General features: G+C 41.9%; 1 protein-coding gene across 1 annotated transcript in view; it reads right to left on the reverse strand.

Moving 5' to 3' along the window:
- Window positions 1-1,320: 1,320 nt before the first annotated feature.
- Window positions 1,321-20,452, reverse strand: part of LOC117521243 (nucleolar protein 9) — a 30,685-nt gene continuing 11,553 nt past the window's right edge. The window contains exons 7-11 of the mRNA XM_034182576.1: window positions 18,500-18,640; window positions 17,134-17,253; window positions 16,762-16,974; window positions 3,506-3,611; window positions 1,321-1,554 (exon numbers count right to left, since the gene is read on the reverse strand). Of these exons, the coding sequence (XP_034038467.1) occupies window positions 1,400-1,554; window positions 3,506-3,611; window positions 16,762-16,974; window positions 17,134-17,253; window positions 18,500-18,640 (735 nt within the window). The 3' untranslated portion in view covers window positions 1,321-1,399. The remainder of the gene's footprint in view (window positions 1,555-3,505; window positions 3,612-16,761; window positions 16,975-17,133; window positions 17,254-18,499; window positions 18,641-20,452) is intronic.

Consider the following 20,452-nt stretch of genomic DNA (forward strand, 5'->3'; position numbering starts at 1 on the left):
GTGTTCCAATAATTAGTGCTAAATGTATTCAAATCAATAAAATGACAAGGGTGCCCAAATTTATGCAAGTCTAATTTAGTTTAAATAATTATTGCACACTTTCTGTAAATACTAGAAACTTCATTTCACTTCTCAAATATCAGTGTGTTTGTCTGCTATATGATATATAAAGGAAAATCATGAAAATGATCAGAGGTGGCCAAATGTTTGCATACAACTGTATATTTATGACAATTATACAAATATATGGCTCAGTTTAATCTCATCTTGCATAGGGCATTTTTTTTAAGTTTTGTTACTGATCTGTAACTTGTTCAGCGCTTTTCACTTCTCAGTGTTTCAAAAAAAAAAAAAAAAAAAAAAAAAACAGTGAGCCTAGTGATCACAATGCTTCATAGATCAGACTTTGGGCATATCTGAGTGAACAAGCCCAGATATGCCTCATGCCAGCACTCCTACTTAAAATGAGAATAACTGTAAATTTTGCCAAAAGATGTCAACATGACCTGAAAAAGGGTGATTCAATGCTTCTCATCTCTCTCTCCAATCCTGCACAGACGTTTTACAGCGTTACTGGCAGAAATTTTGCAGACCTATTGACTAAATCCGTTATAGCTGGGCATGCCCTGCAAATCACAGGGAATAAATGTATCATTATTACTATAAACTTCAAAGGTATTGAAATCTTGAGGACAAATGAGTGCTCTGAAAGATACATGTGAGCCTTCTTCACTAAGAAAGTCCCTTCGGCTGCTCCCTTGTTTTCACTTGGAGTCACCACAGCAGATCCAAGGTGCCAGCAGGTGGCTTTTGATTTGGCACAATTTTTACACTGGATGCCCTTCCTGACACAACTCCACACTGCATGGAGAAATGTGGAAGGGCTAAGGTTTTTGAACTGAAACTAAGCACACTAATCACTTGGCCACCACCCTTGCTATTGTGTTCACCCCCCCATCTGGTCTAAGACATCTTCACTAAACACTCAAAATCTTTTTAAACCACTTAACTCATTGTGTTTGGCATTTTATTATCCATTACCTTTTATCAACAATGCCAATTAATCATCACATCCAATTATTTAAAGCAACTACTAGTGTCTCACTTCTGCAATTTCATGTTTTCAAATGTTTCCTGCTGTTTCTCTACAAACCACAAAGATGCTGCACTGGCACCCCTTGTGGCTGTGGTGCTCTGTACACCCACTCCTGTCCTAAAGACTGTTGCAGACTGTTCAGGTTCCAACGTTGATGAAAGCGCTCTCTTGACATGAAAACAAATCTTGTAAATATCACACTCTTTTAGAGGAAACTCACAAAGACAATTTACTCATTTTTATTTTCTTACACTGAGAACCTGCCATCTACAATACAAAAAAAAGTGTCCAAGTCTTTACTTTTCAGTCAAATATGTCACTAAAAAGTTTCTGCTTCTTGGATTGACCGCTCTGTATTTCCATCCAGTGGCCTCGCCTGTGAATGAAGTGGGACAGGGCAAATTTAGCCCATATGTGACGAGCAAACTGGTCAGACCTCAGCTGGGTTTCACGAGGTCCTAGAAGGAACAAAGGAAATAAACTCATGAAGTGAGATTAAAACACGCAGGAACATGTAGAAACACAAAAATGCACCAAGTCACTGCAGTGTTCAATTGTTGGACTACAATCTGAGATGAATGCTCCTCTGTATTACACCTAAAACACACTGCCAGTATATCACAGCAGTCGTGCGTGTTTATTTAGACCGGCTGAGCTTCAGTTGTATTTATGTTGTTGCTCAATCTTTCTACATTGTTCATCTTTCATAAAGATTTTTACTCCACACACTGTACAGTCAAAATAATAGCAGAGTGTTTAAACAAGACTCATAACCACTGTTTCTGAGAATTGCTTTACAATATCTGTTGCATGGCGTCAACCAACTTCTGGCACATGTCAACTTTTAAAAAGTTGTATTCATATTTTTCATGTCCGTGCCTTCTTTCGCAGTCATAGAAATCCCAGTAAAAGGTGTTAATTATTTAATGTTGCCAATATGATGGCAAAATGACATACAGTGGCTTGCAAAAGTTTTCAGCCCCTTGGTATTTCACACATTTTAATTTGTTTATGACATTTCAAATGCAAAAAGTAAACCAGGCTTCTCAACATAAAAATTTCTAAAATTATCATCCTTAAACTCAAACTGAAATTAAATCTCTACAACCTGATATAAATTTATTAAAAATATAAAAGCCAAGATGATGGGTTGCATGAGTAAGGGAACACTTTGGTATAATACCTGTAAATAATCAGTTTTATTGCCAGTTTTCTTCAGAAAAGTCAGGGGATGGATACATGAAAATTTCAAAGTCACTGAATATGTGTTCTGAAGAAATACAAACAGTATGGCACTCTATGGTAAATCTGTGTGGAGTAGACAGTTCTCAAAAACTGAGTGACTGTGCAAGAAGGAGAAGAGTGAGGAAAGCCAACAAGACACCCAGACAACCCAGAAGAACTTATAGGCTTCTGTGGCTGTGACTGGAGAAATTGTGCATAGTGCAAGTTTTGGATTTTATATCCTCAGTTATACACCTTCATGATAAAGTGGAGCAGAGGAGGATTTTCTTAAAAAAGAAGACCTGAAAGTTCAACTACAATTTGCCAGAAGGTACATCTGAGATGCAAGCCTAGATCTGATATTTTAGTGAAAGAAGACCCTCGTCTATATCACATCATCATGAAGCTGTATAACTGGAGATACAAAATGCAGAATTTGCACTGTGCACAATTTCTTCAATCACAGCCACAGAAGCCTAAAACGTTTTTTTCTGGGTTGTCTGGGTGTCTTGGTGGCTTTCCTCACTCTTCTCCTTCTTGCACAGTCACTCAGTTTTTGAGAACTGTCTACTCCACAGATTTACCATAGAGTGCCATATCATTTGTATTTCTTCATAATAAAGTTCAAGACATATTCAGTGATGTGGAAATGTTCATGTATCCATCCCCTGACTTGTCTGAAGAAAACTGGCAATTAAACTGTTTATTTACAGGTATTACACCAAAGGGGCTGATTACTTATGCAACCCATCATCTTGGCTTTTATATTTTTAATTAATTTATATCAAGTTGTAGAGATTTGTTTTCAGTTTGAGTCGAAGGAAGACAATTTTAGAAATTTTTATATTGAGAAGCCTGATTTACTTTTTGTATAGGAAATGCCATAAACAAATTAAACTGCATGAAATACCAAGGGGCTGAATACTTTTGCAAGCCACTGTATGCAGCTCTTTTCTTATGTCGATGTTCGTCATGGCACGTATGAAAAAGTAGGCGCCGAGTCTATTCTCTCCAGGGGCACAGTCAATGTGACGCTACACACACATATGGGACATTTCCAGGACACTTTGTTCATGTTTGCAGTGTGCAAGGTTTTGGTGACATGGATGCCCAAACAAAAATCAATATGTAACATAACACAACCACGATATGAACATGACACCTGCAGGATGTTTCTGGACTCACCGAGCTCCTGTGCAATGCTTTGTCTCTGGCTGACAGATGCACTGTTCCATACAGCTTCCAGCACACGGCTACCCAACCGGGAGCACGCCATTTGGACATACTGGCCCTGTTCGTGACAGACAGACAGTAAGAGAAAGACTGAAGAAATCAATGTTTACATTGTTTAACAATGTTCTTTCTTGTTGAATCAATCTGTCAGGGCAACAAAAAAGACTTTCCACCTAATTAAATTAGTGGGTGAATTCAAACTTGAGGAGGTGGAGCAGCAGGTAGTGATCAATACTTGTGCTAATCTGAATACATTATTATGGACAAAAAAGTAAAATAATTTGTGACATCACCTTTTTTTGCCACAAAGATTTAATTTTTGGACACAGGCTGACTGACCTATGCCTCATTTCCACCGAGCAGTCTGAATCGGTACCGCACAGTATGGTACGGGTTGGAAAGCCAGAATTGAACATTTTTTAAATTTCATTTTATTTTTTGTCTTGGTGGATCATGGGATTTATTTTCATCATGAGCAGAGTGCTGAAGTGTCAACTCATGCCTGTGTTAAAGGCTGATGTAAATGAATGAGGTGCTTTGACTCAAACACACCTGGAGCAGAGAAACACAGAGGGACTTCTTTTAAAACGCTATGTTTTTTCAGCCATGACAAAGAATTAAAGTATTACCAGGCGTCGTTTTCCAAAATAAGGGCGCTTTATGTGGGTACGTTTTTGTCAGGCTGTGATGATGAATCTGACTGAAATGACGTAACAGGTAACAATAAGACTTTATATTTGGCAAGTGTGTAAATGGTTTTAATATTTGAAACAGTCTGAACTGTTCGCATTAGTGCAGCTTTCACTTAGCTGTTGAGTCAATCAATGCACAGCAGCAGGTTAGCGCCTCCCTTTTGTAAACGGACCATAATTTTGGGACCCCAGCCAAAGGGTGCCAAAAAAAAAAAAAACGGTATGGTACGGGTCAGTTATTTTGGTGTACATTCCTAAATCTGAATGTGGAAATGCAGAAAACAGTGTGCTGTACCGATGCGGACCACTCGGTGAAAACAGGGCTATCAGTGGGAATCAGATGTAAATACCTCTCCAAAAATAAAGTCCCCTGAAGATGCTAATGAGTGTTACATCTCAGACACATGTTGATGGCTGTGGGGAGCAGGTGTCAGGACCCAATGAACTCGTTTTCAAGAACTAGGTCACATAATCCATTCAAATAAAATTACACAAGTGCAACACCTGGGTCTGACCCCAAGCCAAAAGCAGGCTCACCTGACCTGACCCATGCAGATTCTTTCAGACTGACTGCAGACACATGTTTGACCCATGTTATCACTGAGCACAATATTAGCAGAACAGCAATCAGATGTTGCAGATCCTCACTTATGTGGATCTGTTTTGCACCTTATCACAGAGGTTCTGTGTATTGCCACTGGAAAAGTAACAAAACTGTTCTATCAGGGTCATCCCCCCAAGACATATCACATGATAATATAGAAGCAAAAATTTATGAAGTTGCTGCAGCTCTCGTGGTGTGGAATCAATAAAAGTAGAAGGGAATTCACCGCAGCACATACAAACATGTTAATTAAGACCCAAAGTGTCATTTTTTGCACAGTTACAATAATATTTTAAAACTTCGGGATCTGACCCACCCACAGTTTTATCGTCTAGTCTTGGCTGGTCGGCATTACTGGCTAGAAGTTATTTTTAGAAATGCATGCAAATTAAACCATTTTGTACAACTGGAATATTTAATAAAATGTTTAAAATTATTGGAAAAACAACAACAAAAAAAATGGTGCAACACAGATATGACACAGTGAACTAAAAACACGGACAAACATTTTCGATATTTCAAATTTCACCTTTAGTTGTGTCAGAACTGCAGCCTCGACCAGGGATTAAAGCACACACACACACACACACACACACACACACACACACACACACACACACACACACACACACACACACACACACACACACACACACACACACACCCCCTAGCCTGTAAAGTAAAATAAGGTGGAGACAGCTAAAAAAAAAAAAACAAAAAAAAAAAACCAAACAATCAACAGAAACCTTTTTCTAATACAAAAGAGTAAATATGAGCTTTGTTTATTTTTCCTGGTCAAAAATGGATGAGCAGAAATAAAAAAAAAATTAATTAATTAATTTTCTCTTCATACTTAGGATAGGCTAATAAAAAAATAAAATCACTGGTAAACAAAAATAAAAAAGACCCATTTTCTCTTATTCCAATTATGCAAAATTTGAAGAAACGGGAAACATATTGAAAACATTCAATTAAACGTATTTGAACTGGTATTCAATAGTAGAATAAATTTGTCATTCACAGGTGTGTAGACTCAAAACAATGAGGTTCGATGACATGAGGTAAAATAATCCATTTTAAAATTCCATGTTAGCGCTGCATTATCATGTATCAGTGAGAATGAACCAGTTTCACTTGAACTAAGCTGTTATTGAGCCACTATGACACCTGCATTACTTGGGGACCCAAACCAACACTGAATTAAACTGTTTCATTGTCATTTTTGGCAAAGCTTCTGGGGAAAACCTGGTCTTGTTAGGAGAGACGGCATCCATCCCACTTTGGATGGAGCAGCTCTCATTTCTAGAATCTGGCCAATTTTCTTAAATCCTCCAAACCATGACTATCCAGGGTTGGGACCAGGAAGCAGAGTTGTAGTCTTACACACTTCTCTGCAGCTTCTCTCCCCCTGCCATCCCCTCATTACCCCATCCCCGTAGAGACAGTGCCTGCTCCCAGACCACCAATAACCAGCAAAAATCTATTTAAGCATAAAAATTCAAAAAGAAAAAATAATATAGCACCTTCAACTGCACCACAGACTAAAACAGTTAAATGTGGTCTATTAAACATTAGGTCTCTCTCTTCTAAGTCCCTGTTGGTAAATGATATAATAATTGATCAACATATTGATTTATTCTGCCTTACAGAAACCTGATTACAGCAGGATGAATATGTCAGTTTAAATGAGTCAACACCCCCGAGTCACACTAACTGTCAGAATGCTCGTAGCACGGGCCGAGGCGGAGGATTAGCAGCAATCTTCCATTCCAGCTTATTAATTAATCAAAAACCCAGACAGAGCTTTAATTCATTTGAAAGCTTGACTCTTAGTCTTGTCCATCCAAATTGGAAGTCCCAAAAACCAGTTTTATTTGTTATTATCTATCATCCACCTGGTCGTTACTGTGAGTTTCTCTGTGAATTATCAGACCTTTTGTCTGACTTAGTGCTTAGCTCAGATAAGATAATTATAGTGGGCGATTTTAACATCCACACAGATGCTGAGAATGACAGCCTCAACACTGCATTTAATCTATTATTAGACTCTATTGGCTTTGCTCAAAATGTAAATGAGTCCACCCACCACTTTAATCATATCTTAGATCTTGTTCTGACTTATGGTATGGAAATAGAAGACTTAACAGTATTCCCTGAAAACTCCCTTCTGTCTGATCATTTCTTAATAACATTTACATTTACTCTGATGGACTACCCAGCAGTGGGGAATAAGTTTCATTACACTAGAAGTCTTTCAGAAAGCGCTGTAACTAGGTTTAAGGATACGATTCCTTCTTTATGTTCTCTAATGCCATATACCAACACAGTGCAGAGTAGCTACCTAAACTCTGTAAGTGAGATAGAGTATCTCATCAATAGTTTTACATCCTCATTGAAGACAACTTTGGATGCTGTAGCTCCTCTGAAAAAGAGAGCTTTAAATCAGAAGTGCCTGACTCCGTGGTATAACTCACAAACTCGTAGCTTAAAGCAGATAACCCGTAAGTTGGAGAGGAAATGGCGTCTCACTAATTTAGAAGATCTTCACTTAGCCTGGAAAAAGACTCTGTTGCTCTATAAAAAAGCCCTCCGTAAAGCTAGGACATCTTTCTACTCATCACTAATTGAAGAAAATAAGAACAACCCCAGGTTTCTTTTCAGCACTGTAGCCAGGCTGACAAAGAGTCAGAGCTCTATTGAGCTGAGTATTCCATTAACTTTAACTAGTAATGACTTCATGACTTTCTTTGCTAACAAAATTTTAACTATTAGAGAAAAAATTACTCATAACCATCCCAAAGACGTATCATTATCTTTGGCTGCTTTCAGTGATGCCGGTATTTGGTTAGACTCTATCTCCCCGATTGTTCTGTCTGAGTTATTTTCATTAGTTACTTCATCCAAACCATCAACATGTTTATTAGACCCCATTCCTACCAGGCTGCTCAAGGAAGCCCTACCATTATTTAATGCTTCAATCTTAAATATGATCAATCTATCTTTGTTAGTTGGCTATGTACCACAGGCTTTTAAGGTGGCAGTAATTAAACCATTACTTAAAAAGCCATCACTTGACCCAGCTATCTTAGCTAATTACAGGCCAATCTCCAACCTTCCTTTTCTCTCAAAAATTCTTGAAAGGGTAGTTGTAAAACAGCTAACTGATCATCTGCAGAGGAATGGTCTATTTGAAGAGTTTCAGTCAGGTTTTAGAATTCATCATAGTACAGAAACAGCATTAGTGAAGCTTACAATTGATCTCCTTATGGCCTCGGACAGTGGACTCATCTCTGTGCTTGTTCTGTTAGACCTCAGTGCTGCTTTTGATACTGTTGACCATAAAATTTTATTACAGAGATTAGAGCATGCCATAGGTATTAAAGGCACTGCGCTGCGGTGGTTTGAATCATATTTGTCTAATAGATTACAATTTGTTCATGTAAATGGGGAATCTTCTTCACAGACTAAAGTTAATTATGGAGTTCCACAAGGTTCTGTGCTAGGACCAATTTTATTCACTTTATATATGCTTCCCTTAGGCAGTATTATTAGACGGTATTGCTTAAATTTTCATTGTTACGCAGATGATACCCAGCTTTATCTATCCATGAAGCCAGAGGACACACACCAATTAGCTAAACTGCAGGATTGTCTTACAGACATAAAGACATGGATGACCTCTAATTTCCTGCTTTTAAACTCAGATAAAACTGAAGTTATTGTACTTGGCCCCACAAATCTTAGAAACATGGTGTCTAACCAGATCCTTACTCTGGATGGCATTACCCTGACCTCTAGTAATACTGTGAGAAATCTTGGAGTCATTTTTGATCAGGATATGTCATTCAAAGCGCATATTAAACAAATATGTAGGACTGCTTTTTTGCATTTACGCAATATCTCTAAAATTAGAAAGGTCTTGTCTCAGAGTGATGCTGAAAAACTAATCCATGCATTTATTTCCTCTAGGCTGGACTATTGTAATTCATTATTATTAGGTTGTCCTAAAAGGTCCCTAAAAAGCCTTCAGTTAATTCAAAATGCTGCAGCTAGAGTACTAACGGGGACTAGAAGGAGAGAGCATATCTCACCCATATTGGCCTCTCTTCATTGGCTTCCTGTTAATTCTAGAATAGAATTTAAAATTCTTCTTCTTACTTATAAGGTTTTGAATAATCAGGTCCCATCTTATCTTAGGGACCTCGTAGTACCATATCACCCCAATAGAGCGCTTCGCTCTCAGACTGCAGGCTTACTTGTAGTTCCTAGGGTTTGTAAGAGTAGAATGGGAGGCAGAGCCTTCAGCTTTCAGGCTCCTCTCCTGTGGAATCAGCTCCCAATTCAGATCAGGGAGACAGACACCCTCTCTACTTTTAAGATTAGGCTTAAAACTTTCCTTTTTGCTAAAGCTTATAGTTAGGGCTGGATCAGGTGACCCTGAACCATCCCTTAGTTATGCTGCTATAGACGTAGACTGCTGGGCGGTTCCCATGATGCACTGTTTCTTTCTCTTTTTGCTCTGTATGCACCACTCTGCATTTAATCATTAGTGATCGATCTCTGCTCCCCTCCACAGCATGTCTTTTTCCTGGTTCTCTCCCTCAGCCCCAACCAGTCCCAGCAGTTCGCAGTTCGCAGATTGAAGCAATGCTTCGATCTATTGCTTCGTTTATTCTTTCTTTCTTTCGCTTAATTTTCCCCCGCTAAAACCCTAAAGAGCATATGTCTGTGAGTATTATTTACCTTTTCTATGTTAAACCGACCTGTTATGGTCTTCTGAAACAGTTGATAGATAGACTTAAAAATGGGAGCGATGCTAACGCGTTAGCATGTCTATGGCATTTTCAATGTTAAAAGTTAGCATTAAAGCCCCGTTTACACATAGACGGTAAGAGCTCCCGGAAGCCTCCCAGAAGAGTTTTTGGCCGTCTTAAGGATCACACGCCATTGTTAAGGCCGGCACTAGGGGGCGTGGCTTAGTTCCGGCTTTACCGGGAATCGTCGAAAAAATTATTCAACATGTCGAATAATTCTGGGAGCGCTCCCGGAGAATTCGCGTGACGACGGAGACAATGCGAACAACGGCGTTTGATACTTTTTAATCGCCGTTTCATCCTGCCCCTTCCTGTAGTGCCGCAGTTTACACCGCCATAATTGCCGGCCGGCGTTGTATCCCTAATCAATGGCGTGTAAAACGGCGATAGAGCCCACATCGGCGTCCTCAAAGGCATTTTAACCGGCGACAGAGGCAGACAAAACGGTGGCGCTAGCGGACAGTACGCCGTTCTAAACGCCACCTCCCGGTTAACGGCGTTCCAAACGGGTGATAGGCGGCGGTCAATATAAAAACGCTAGCGCACTGCATGGAGACCACTCACTCGTGGCCAGCTCCAGATATTTTTGCAGAGAAGCTCCAGTATGCCTCCTAAAAGAAAACTGGCAGCAGCAAGGACTTACCAAGAGGTTTGGTTCAGAAGCAGAGGGTAGCCCTGTGGTGGAGACGGAGCAACACGTTGAGGAGGGTAAAAGGAAGGAGAAGAAAAGGCTGAGTATGATCTCACTCCCCCTGCAGTGACAGGCATGTATTCATGTTGCTTCAGCCTATTATACTCTGGGGGCGGTGCCTATATGCAAAAGTTCCTGGAGTAACGCAGGATTTGGCTGGATAAATCCAGCGGTACACAGGGCATTATCGGCGGCAGCAGAACACCGCCGTTCTCACGCGTGTCTTAAACTGCGATTGTAAAGGATAGAATTGGGTATTAACTCCCGTTGCCTGACATGTGCTGGATGCTACGGCATCAAAACGCTGCTTTATTCGGCAGATTTAGCAGCGTTTTATCCGCGTATTTGCGGATGGTACGGCGGCCAAAACGCCAGCGAAATACTCCGTCCCTTTCCACTGAGATAATCCATCCCACCTCACAGGTGTGCCATATCAAGATGCTGATTAGACACCATGATTAGTGCACAGGTGTGCCTTAGACTGCCCACAATAAAAGGCCACTCTGAAAGGTGCAGTTTTATCACACAGCACAATGCCACAGATGTCGCAAGATTTGAGGGAGCGTGCAATTGGCATGCTGACAGTAGGAATGTCAACCAGAGCTGTTGCTCGTGTATTGAATGTTCATTTCTCTACCATAAGCCGTCTCCAAAGGCGTTTCAGAGAATTTGGCAGTACATCCAACCAGCCTCACAACCGCAGACCACGTGTAACCACACCAGCCCAGGACCTCCACATCCAAGATCGTCTGAGACCAGCCACTCGGACAGCTGCTGAAACAATCGGTTTGCATAACCAAAGAATTTCTGCACAAACTGTCAGAAACCGTCTCAGGGAAGCTCATCTGCATGCTCGTCATCCTCATCGGGGTCTCGACCTGACTCCAGTTCGTCATCGTAACCGACTTGAGTGGGCAAATGCTCACATTCGCTGGCATTTGCCACGTTGGAGAGGTGTTCGCTTCACGGATGAATCTCGGTTCACACTGTTCAGGGCAGATGGCAGACAGTGTGTGTGGCGTTGTGTGGGTGAGTGGTTTTCTGATGTCAATGTTGTGGATTGAGTGGCCCATGGTGGCAGTGGGGTTATGGTATGGGCAGGCGTCTGTTATGGACGAAGAACACAGGTGCATTTTATTGATGGCATTTTGAATGCACAGAGATACCGTGACGAGATCCTGAGGCTCATTGTTGTGCCATACATCCAAGAGCATCACCTCATGTTGCAGCAGGATAATGCACGGCCCCATGTTGCAAGGATTTGTACACAATTCTTGGAAGCTGAAAATGTCCCAGTTCTTGCATGGTCGGCATACTCACCGGACATGTCACCCATTGAGCATGTTTGGGATGCTCTGGACCGGCGTATACGACAGCATGTATCAGTTCCTGCCAACATCCAGCAACTTCGCACAGCCATTGAAGAGGAGTGGACCAACATTCCACAGGCCACAATTGACAACCTGATCAACTCTATGCGAAGGAGATGTGTTGCACTGCATGAGGCAAATGGTGGTCACACCAGATACTGACTGGTATCCCCCCCAATAAAACAAAACTGCACCTTTCAGAGTGGCCTTTTATTGTGGACAGTCTAAGGCACACCTGTGCACTAATCATGGTGTCTAATCAGCATCTTGATATGGCACACCTGTGAGGTGGGATGGATTATCTCAGCAAAGGAGAAGTGCTCACTATCACAGATTTAGACTGGTTTGTGAACAATATTTGAGGGAAATGGTGATATTGTGTATGTGGAAAAAGTTTTAGATCTTTTGAGTTCATCTCATACAAAATGGGAGCAAAACCAAAAGTGTTGCATTTATATTTTTGTTGAGTGTATATTAATAATCTAATGATTATATACAATTTTAGAGAAAGAGACAAAAAGGACCTGAATAGAAACAACAGAAAATATAAAAGCAACTAACAATGAACATACATAAATAAATAAATAAATAAATAAATAAATACAGAAATAAATAATTGTTTCCTGTGAACACCTAGTGACTCTTACACCTCCATTTCATCACTGTCTTATTTAAGTTTAATGACAATTTGTTTCAGTCAAACCATATTTTCAGTTTGTTAATTTCTTCAGTGATTTCCTTCAGACGTATCTGCCAAGTTAGAAAACTGCTGCATCCTAGTAAAGACAGAATACTACTGGAATGAATTTGAATAAGGAAAGTTGGGTTTTTTCTCACTAAATGGATGCTGCACTGACTGCAGTTTATTGTCTGGAATAGCCCCAGATTGCATTTCAGAGCTTCTTTAATTGAAACATTTTCGTGCAGGTGGTGTTGGGGGGTAATTTTGGGTTTCAGCTTTTTTTTGTTTTTCACCACTTTCATCCGTGAATATGTGAAATCGTGAGTCACTTTTGTGCGGATTCAAGTTACTAAGTGGGACTCCTGACTTGTTACAAGAAAGAAACAAGAATCGTCCTCCGTTCTGTTAACACAGCTCCAAACGTTGCATGGCTCTCTGACGAGTCAAATCAGAACGATACAATCCAGTCGGAATTAATAAATTCAAAGCAAAACACCATTTTGTTTATTTTTATTTATGTCCAGAGATCAAGGATACAGTGACCAACTTCATATTTATTTACTTTAAGACTCAATGAAATACATAGAAAACCTGTAAAGCCTACTTTTAGTACAAAATTCACGAGGTATCGATAAGGGAATCGATAAGGAATCGGATCGATAATCAGAATCGATAGATAAAATCTTATCAATACCCATCCCTAATAATGACGACCAATTGTTTGCAAGCTGACTTGAGACTTGCAGATTGATGAGTTGAGAATGACTTGACAGTAACTTTGTCCCACCTCTGCAGCATGGTAGTGTATTTTATGCAAAACAGTGGTGGAACAATACACTAAACTCCCAATATGATACATAGATGCAGATACATGCTGCAATACTTGAGAAATGCAATTCTGCAAGATACCCTGGCAGAATTTTTCAAAAAGAATCTCAAAAATTCTGCCAGGGTATGTAAACTTTTGAGCACAACTGTAACTACGTTTAGATGGACAGCCAGCTCTAGGAAGAGTCCTGGTGGATCCTAACTTTCTTTTAAGGATGATGGAGACCACTGTGCTCATTGGGAGCTTTAAAGCAGCAGTAATGTTTCTGTATCCTTCCCTAGATTTTATGCCTCAAGACAATCCTGTCTCAGAGGTCTACAGACAATTTGTTTGACTTCATGCTTGGTTTGTGCTCTGACATGCACTGTCAACTGTGGGACCTTATATGTAGACAGGTGTGCACGTTTCCAAATCTTCCCTTCCAAGATGGCGCCACGTGAAGGCGCCCTGGTATTCTGGTGCTCCCTGTTTTGTGTGTTTTTGTGCGTGAATCGTGCGTCATCATGTCCCTACACCCGCGAGGAGCTTCTAAACATCAAATCATCAACACCCACGGACATTACGCCAGTTTTTTTAGTGCCTGCAGCTGAACTGGTTCACTTTTTGGCCAAAAAAAGTGAGACGACGGCGGAGAGGAAAACGAGCTGGAGCTCTCGTGCGCCTCAGACGAAGGGGCACGTGCATGCCCCTACCTGGGATATTTCTCTCCAACGTCCGCTCACTCCACAACAAGATGGATGAGCTGGCACTGCTGATGAAGAAGAATAGAGATTTCTCCTCATCTTGTGTACTGTGCTTCACGGAGACGTGGTTAAATGCACAGACACCGGACTGCACGCTCCAACTAGAGGGATTCCAACTCCTCCGCGCAGACAGAGGCCGAGCACTCTCTGGTGGAAAAACTAGAGGGGGAGGACTCTGCTTCTATATCAACAAAGCCTGGTGCTCCGATGTGACTGTGATCTCCCAACACTGCTGTCCCTCTCTGGAATATCTCCTCATAAACTGCAGACCGGTCTACTCTCCACGTGAGTTTAACTCTTTCATACTTTGCTCTGTGTATATTCCACCGAGCGCCAATGACTCGGCCTCTGTGTGGAGGGGGTTGAAAGAGATCACCAACTACAAGCCCAAAGCACCTCGTTCTATTGACGACCTCAAGCTGGCCAACGACCTGAACGTCTTCTATTCACGCTTTGAAGACAAGGACTCACACCACCCCCCACACAACTGGATATTCAAACACTCTGGACCTCCCCCCTCTCACTGCTGCCCTCCCCACTCCCCCTGTTGCCCTCTCGGTCCAAGAGGAGGACATGAGGAGACATTTCAAAAGGCTGAATCCATGTAAGGCCCCGGGCCCAGACTCTGTCTCTCCTGCCACCCTGAGACACTGCGCTGATGAGCTGGCCCCAGTCTTCACGGGATCTTCAACACCTCCCTGGAGTCATGCCATGTTCCAGTCTGTTTCAAGTCCTCAATCATAGTTCCAGTCCCCAAGAAACCACACATCACTGGACTTAATGACTACAGGCCTGTGGCTCTCACGTCTGTAGTCATGAAGACCTTTGAACGCCTGGTTTTATCCCACCTGAAGTCCATCACCGACCCCCTCCTGGACCCCCTGCAGTTTGCCTACAGAGCCAACAGGTCTGTAGATGATGCCATTAACCTGGCCCTGCACTCCATCCTGCAGCACCTGGACTCCCCAGGAACCTACGCTAGGATCCTGTTTGTGGACTTCAGCTCTGCATTCAACACCATCCTTCCAGCTTTGCTCCAGGACAAGCTTTCTCTGCTCCACGTGCCCAACTCCACCTGCAGGTGGATCACAGACTTCCTGACGGACCGGAGTCAGCGTGTGAGGCTGGGAAAAAATGTCTCGAACACTCGGGCTCTCAGCACAGGATCTCCACAGGGCTGTGTCCTTTCCCCTCTGCTCTTCTCCCTGTACACTAACTGCTGCACCTCCAGCCACGACTCTGTAAAGCTCATCAAGTTTGCGGACGACACCACCCTCGTCAGACTTATTTCGGATGCGGATGAGTCTGCCTACAGGAGGGAGGTGGACCGGCTGGTGACCTGGTGCAGCAGCAACAACTTGGAGCTCAACGCCCAGAAAATAGTGGAGATGATCATGGACTTCAGGAAAGCCACAGCCCCCCCGCCCTCCCTCACCATCACCAACAGCCCCATCACCACTGTGGTCTGTCACCGCTTCCTCGGCACCACCATCACCCAGGACCTCAAGTGGGACTCAACCATCAACTCCCTCATCAAGAAGGCCCAGCAGAGGATGTACTTCCTGCGGCAGCTGAAGAAGGCCAAGCTGCCTGTCCAGCTGATGGTGCAGTTCTACACGGCCATCATCGAGTCCATCCTCTGCTCCTCCATCACGGTGTGGTACGCCGGGGGCCACAGCCAGGGACAGACACAGACTGCAGCGCATTGTGGCCTCTGCTGAGAAGGTGATCGGCTGTAGCCTTCCATCTCTCCACGACCTGCACGTCTCCAGGACTCTGGGCCGAGCAGGTCGGATCACAGCTGACCCTTCTCACCCTGCACACGGTCTGTTCAAACCACTCCCCTCGGGCAGGAGGCTACGGTCCATCCGGACCAGAACCTCCCGCCATAAGAACAGTTTCTTCCCCTCTGCCGTTAGACTCATGAACACCTCATAACTCAGTCACCTTAAGCTTAACTCTGTCACTTTATCATTTTATCACGGGTCACTTTAGACAATGTACTTTGGTTTTTAATTGCACTCCTCCCACTGCACTGTTTTTTCTGTTTCTCTGTTTTCTGTTGCACACAGCCTTTCATATTTCATATTTCTTTTTTTTATCTTATATTTTATCTTATTTTGACACATATGTTATATTTTATCTTAGCATTTTATCTCTTCTTAATGTTGCACCATTGTACCGAAGCAAATTCCTAGTCTGTGAATCCTGTTCACTGGCAATGGCAATAAACTACTTCTGATTCTGATTTCAAATCAATTGGATTTACCCCAGGTGGACTCCAATTAAGCTGTAAAAACATCTCAAGGATGATCAGTAGAAACAGGATGCATCTGAGCTCAATTCTGAGCTTCATGGCAAAGGCTGTGAATACTTATGTACATGACATTCCTCAGCTTTTTATTTTTAAGAAATTTGCAAAACTCTAAGTTTTTTCACATTGTCATTATGGGGCATTGTGTGTAGAAAATGAATTTCATCCATTTTGGAATAAGGCTGTAACATAAGATGTGGAAAAAGTGAAGCACTGTGAACACTTTCTGGATGTACTGATTATTAAAAATTTCATCAACTGAGCAAGACAGAAATGGCTATCCTCCCAGTATTGGAGCTTCATTTTTAGAACATTTTGAAAACACACAGCAAGATCTGAGCACATGAGGATGCCACTTTGATGTTTGTTTAGTCTATGCCACAAACACCTCGATATTGTTGTAAATGTACGACACCACTGATTATCTCCTTGCAGTGTTACGCTTTGGAAATGATGACTGCACTCATACCTTCATTCTCTTCAGGATCTTGCCCCTGCCTTTGTCACTGGATGTGGTGATGAGGGCCTGGAGGACATGGCTGCCTGAAGGATCACAAGCCAATGTTAGGAGGTCAGCCGGGGTCAGAGTGCGCAGACTGCTCAGAAGAAGTGAGCGCTCCTTGAACCGAGCCAGTGCCTGGACCAGGCGAGAACCATGGTAACAGATGGAGGACAGTGGAACCTGGAGACATTGAAGCGAAACTATAAGCAACATTTACTCAATGCCTGAATCTTAATAAATGCATTTCATTTTTCTACCTTACTAAAATTATTTAGACTGGAATGTCAAGATTATGATTTTTGAGCTGGAAGGATACATTTTATTCCCTCAATTGTTTACCTCTGCTTTTGCATTGCTCTCTGCTGTTTCAGAGTGGTAATACACCTCATAGGCGAGCAGGGACATAAACAGAGGGAGGCAGGCAACATGTCGAGAGCCAGGCTCAGCGCAGTGGAAAGCCTGGGAGAAAAATGAGTGGCAGTACATCAGAATGGGTTCAATACCGGACTGTAAATATTTACATAGACTATGCACTTGCGAGTAGCTGGGACAAGAGACATGAACAGAATGTAGGAGTTCTTTCTTAACAAGACCCTGAAATCTGCTGGGACTGCACTGGAGTCAACAGTCAACAACTCAAAGGAGGTGGCATTTCATCTCTGGGGGCACTCTGAATATCATCCAGAGGTGTTAACAGTGTGTCTTGGTAGTAATTCTGAGCTGTATTGGGATCTGAGACAGCAAGCTGTGATGGCACTGAGAGTACACCAGGAAGCATCTGTTATCAGGTGATACACAATCTGTGGTGTAGTGACCCTCAGTCTGTTTACAGGGGAACTGAAGCGCGGTGTTCCTCCAAACCTATACCCTGTCCAGTCTGGCAAATCCTGATAAATGACTGCTGTACTGACCCACTAGGCCACCTACTTTGAGCAGCTGTATTAGGCTAATCCTCTTGTAAGGATGTTGGTTACCTTTGGTGCCATGCTTCTGATGGTTGATCCATCAGTCAGCTCTGAACTAACAAATCTCAGACTGCAAAGATAGTGAAGCTGCTGACACTGGGTAAAGTTGCAGGGACCTGTGGTGCCAGGCCTGAACTCCCACAGGTGGATTAAAATGTATTCTCCATACACATAATAATTCTGAAGTGATTTACAAGCCACTGCATGGAGATGTTGGCATGCTAACTAGCAATACAGGAACATCACTGTGAATGAGGTTGGACTGAAACAAAATTAAATTAATTCTGGATCAGTTTAGCAGTCAAGCATGGAGAATTATTCACACTGACTGTCAGGTTTTCCCGTCAGTTATAATCAATCATTAAACATCGTGCATAGTCACGCCATTTAACCAAGAGCTGGTAAACAGTGTACGTAATATGTAATGTGCATTGTGAGGGAATGTCAGTCCCGACACTCACTATTTGGCACATGTCTCTGACTGTGATTCAGCATGCAAGGGCCACAATGCTGAGGTCCCCAGCAACCGGAATAAGCTAAGTAGATGCCCAGATACCACCTGGCTGGAGCAGACAGATGGTTACTTTCGGGAGGTGGATATAAACTGGTGTCTGCCTTGACCGTTGCCAACCCGGACGGTGGTGACAGTGCGTGCTCTCAGACCTGAATAGACTTATTATGGGACTTTCGGTTTCACATTTTCTATGGAGTGTTCAAATATGAAGTGTTCCCAGGCTTACGTGAAGAAGACACTGCATCATCTCTTCTTGTTTCGCTTCACTTTCTGCACAGCTTTCGGCGAGTTGGACAACAACACCCATGTGACCTGCAGCCAAGATGGCCTCCACTCCTTGGATGAGTTCGTCAAACAACTTCAAGAACTACATGGAAAAGCGGGGGGGTGGGTGGACACCAGTGAGGAATAAAGTCATTCTCAGGATTATCAGGACATCCCTAAATCTCAAGTTACACCACCACTGTTTGGCGCAACAAAATAGTTCAAAATAAATAAGACATTATGAAATACACAATCATGTGAATAAATATAGACGTATGTGATATCATGAAATAGCAAAATAATTTTAATTCTCTAGAATTCAGTCATTATTATGAAATATTTTGCATTACACTTTAAAAACGACTCATTGTTATGAAATATAATTTCATCTTGCCTATTTTTACAATACAATAGTTCATTGCAGAAGTCTTTTTTTATTTCCACCACTATTTGTTTCAAAATAACAGCCAACCCCAGCAATGTATATATTCAGTGTGCGCGTATACAGTAGTGTTCAGAATAATAGTAGTGCTATGTGACTAAAAAGATTAATCCAGGTTTTGAGTATATTTCTTATTGATACATGGGAAACAAGGTACCAGTAGATTCAGTAGATTCTCACAAATCCAACAAGACCAAGCATTCATAATATGCACTCTTAAGACTATGAAATTGGGCTATTAGTAAAAAAAAGTAGAAAAGGGGGTGTTCACAATAATAGTAGTGTGGCATTCAGTCAGTGAGTTCATCAATTTTGTGGAACAAACAGGTGTGAATCTGGTGTCCCCTATTTAAGGATGAATCCAGCACCTGTTGAACATGCTTTTCTCTTTGAAAGCCTGAGGAAAATGGGACGTTCAAGACATTGTTCAGAAGAACAGCGAAGTTTGATTAAAAAGTTGATTGGAGAGGGGAAAACTTATACGCAGGTGCAAAAAAATTATAGGCTGTTCATCTACAATGATCTCCAATGCTTTAAAATGGACAAAAAAAAAAAAAAAAAAAAGAGACGCATGGAAGAAAACGGAAAACAACCATCAAAATGGATAGAAGAATAACCAGAATGGCAAAGGCTCACCCACTGATCAGCTCCAGGATGATCAAAGACAGTCTGGAGTTACCTGTAAGTGCTGTGACAGTTAGAAGACGCCTGTGTGAAGCTAATTTATTTGCAAGAATCCCTCGCAAAGTCCCTCTGTTAAATCAAAGACGTGCAGAAGAGGTTACAATTTGCCAAAGAACACATCAACTGGCCTAAAGAGAAATGGAGGAATATTTTGTGGACTGATGAGAGTAAAACTGTTCTTTTTGGGTCCAAGGGCCGCAGACAGCTTGTGAGACGACCCCCAAACTCTGAATTCAAGCCACAGTTCACAGTGAAGACAGTGAAGCATGGTGGTGCAAGCATCATTATATGGGCATGTTTCTCCTACTATGGTGTTGGGCCTATATATCGCATACCAGGTATCATGGATCAGTTTGGATATGTCAAAATACTTGAAGAGGTCATGTTGCCTTATGCTGAAGAGAACATGCCCTTGAAATGGGTGTTTCAACAAGACAATGACCCCAAGCACACTAGTAAACAGGCAAAATCTTGGTTCCAAACCAACAAAATTAATGCCTCGCAGATGTGAAGAAATCATGAAAAACTGTGGTTATACAACTAAATACTAGTTTAGTGATTCACAGGATTGCTAAAAAAGCAGTTTGAACATAACAGTTTTGAGTTTGTAGCGTCAACAGCAGATGCTACTATTATTGTGAACACCCCCTTTTCTACTTTTTTTTTTGAGCGTGCATATCATGAATGCTTGGTCTTGTTGGATTTGTGAGAATCTACTGAATCTACCGGTATCTTGTTTCCCATGTAACAATAAGAAATATACTCAAAACCTGGATTAATCTTTTAGTC

Source organism: Thalassophryne amazonica, chromosome 12 (assembly GCF_902500255.1).
Source record: "Thalassophryne amazonica chromosome 12, fThaAma1.1, whole genome shotgun sequence".
Taxonomy (NCBI): Eukaryota; Metazoa; Chordata; class Actinopteri; order Batrachoidiformes; family Batrachoididae; genus Thalassophryne; species Thalassophryne amazonica.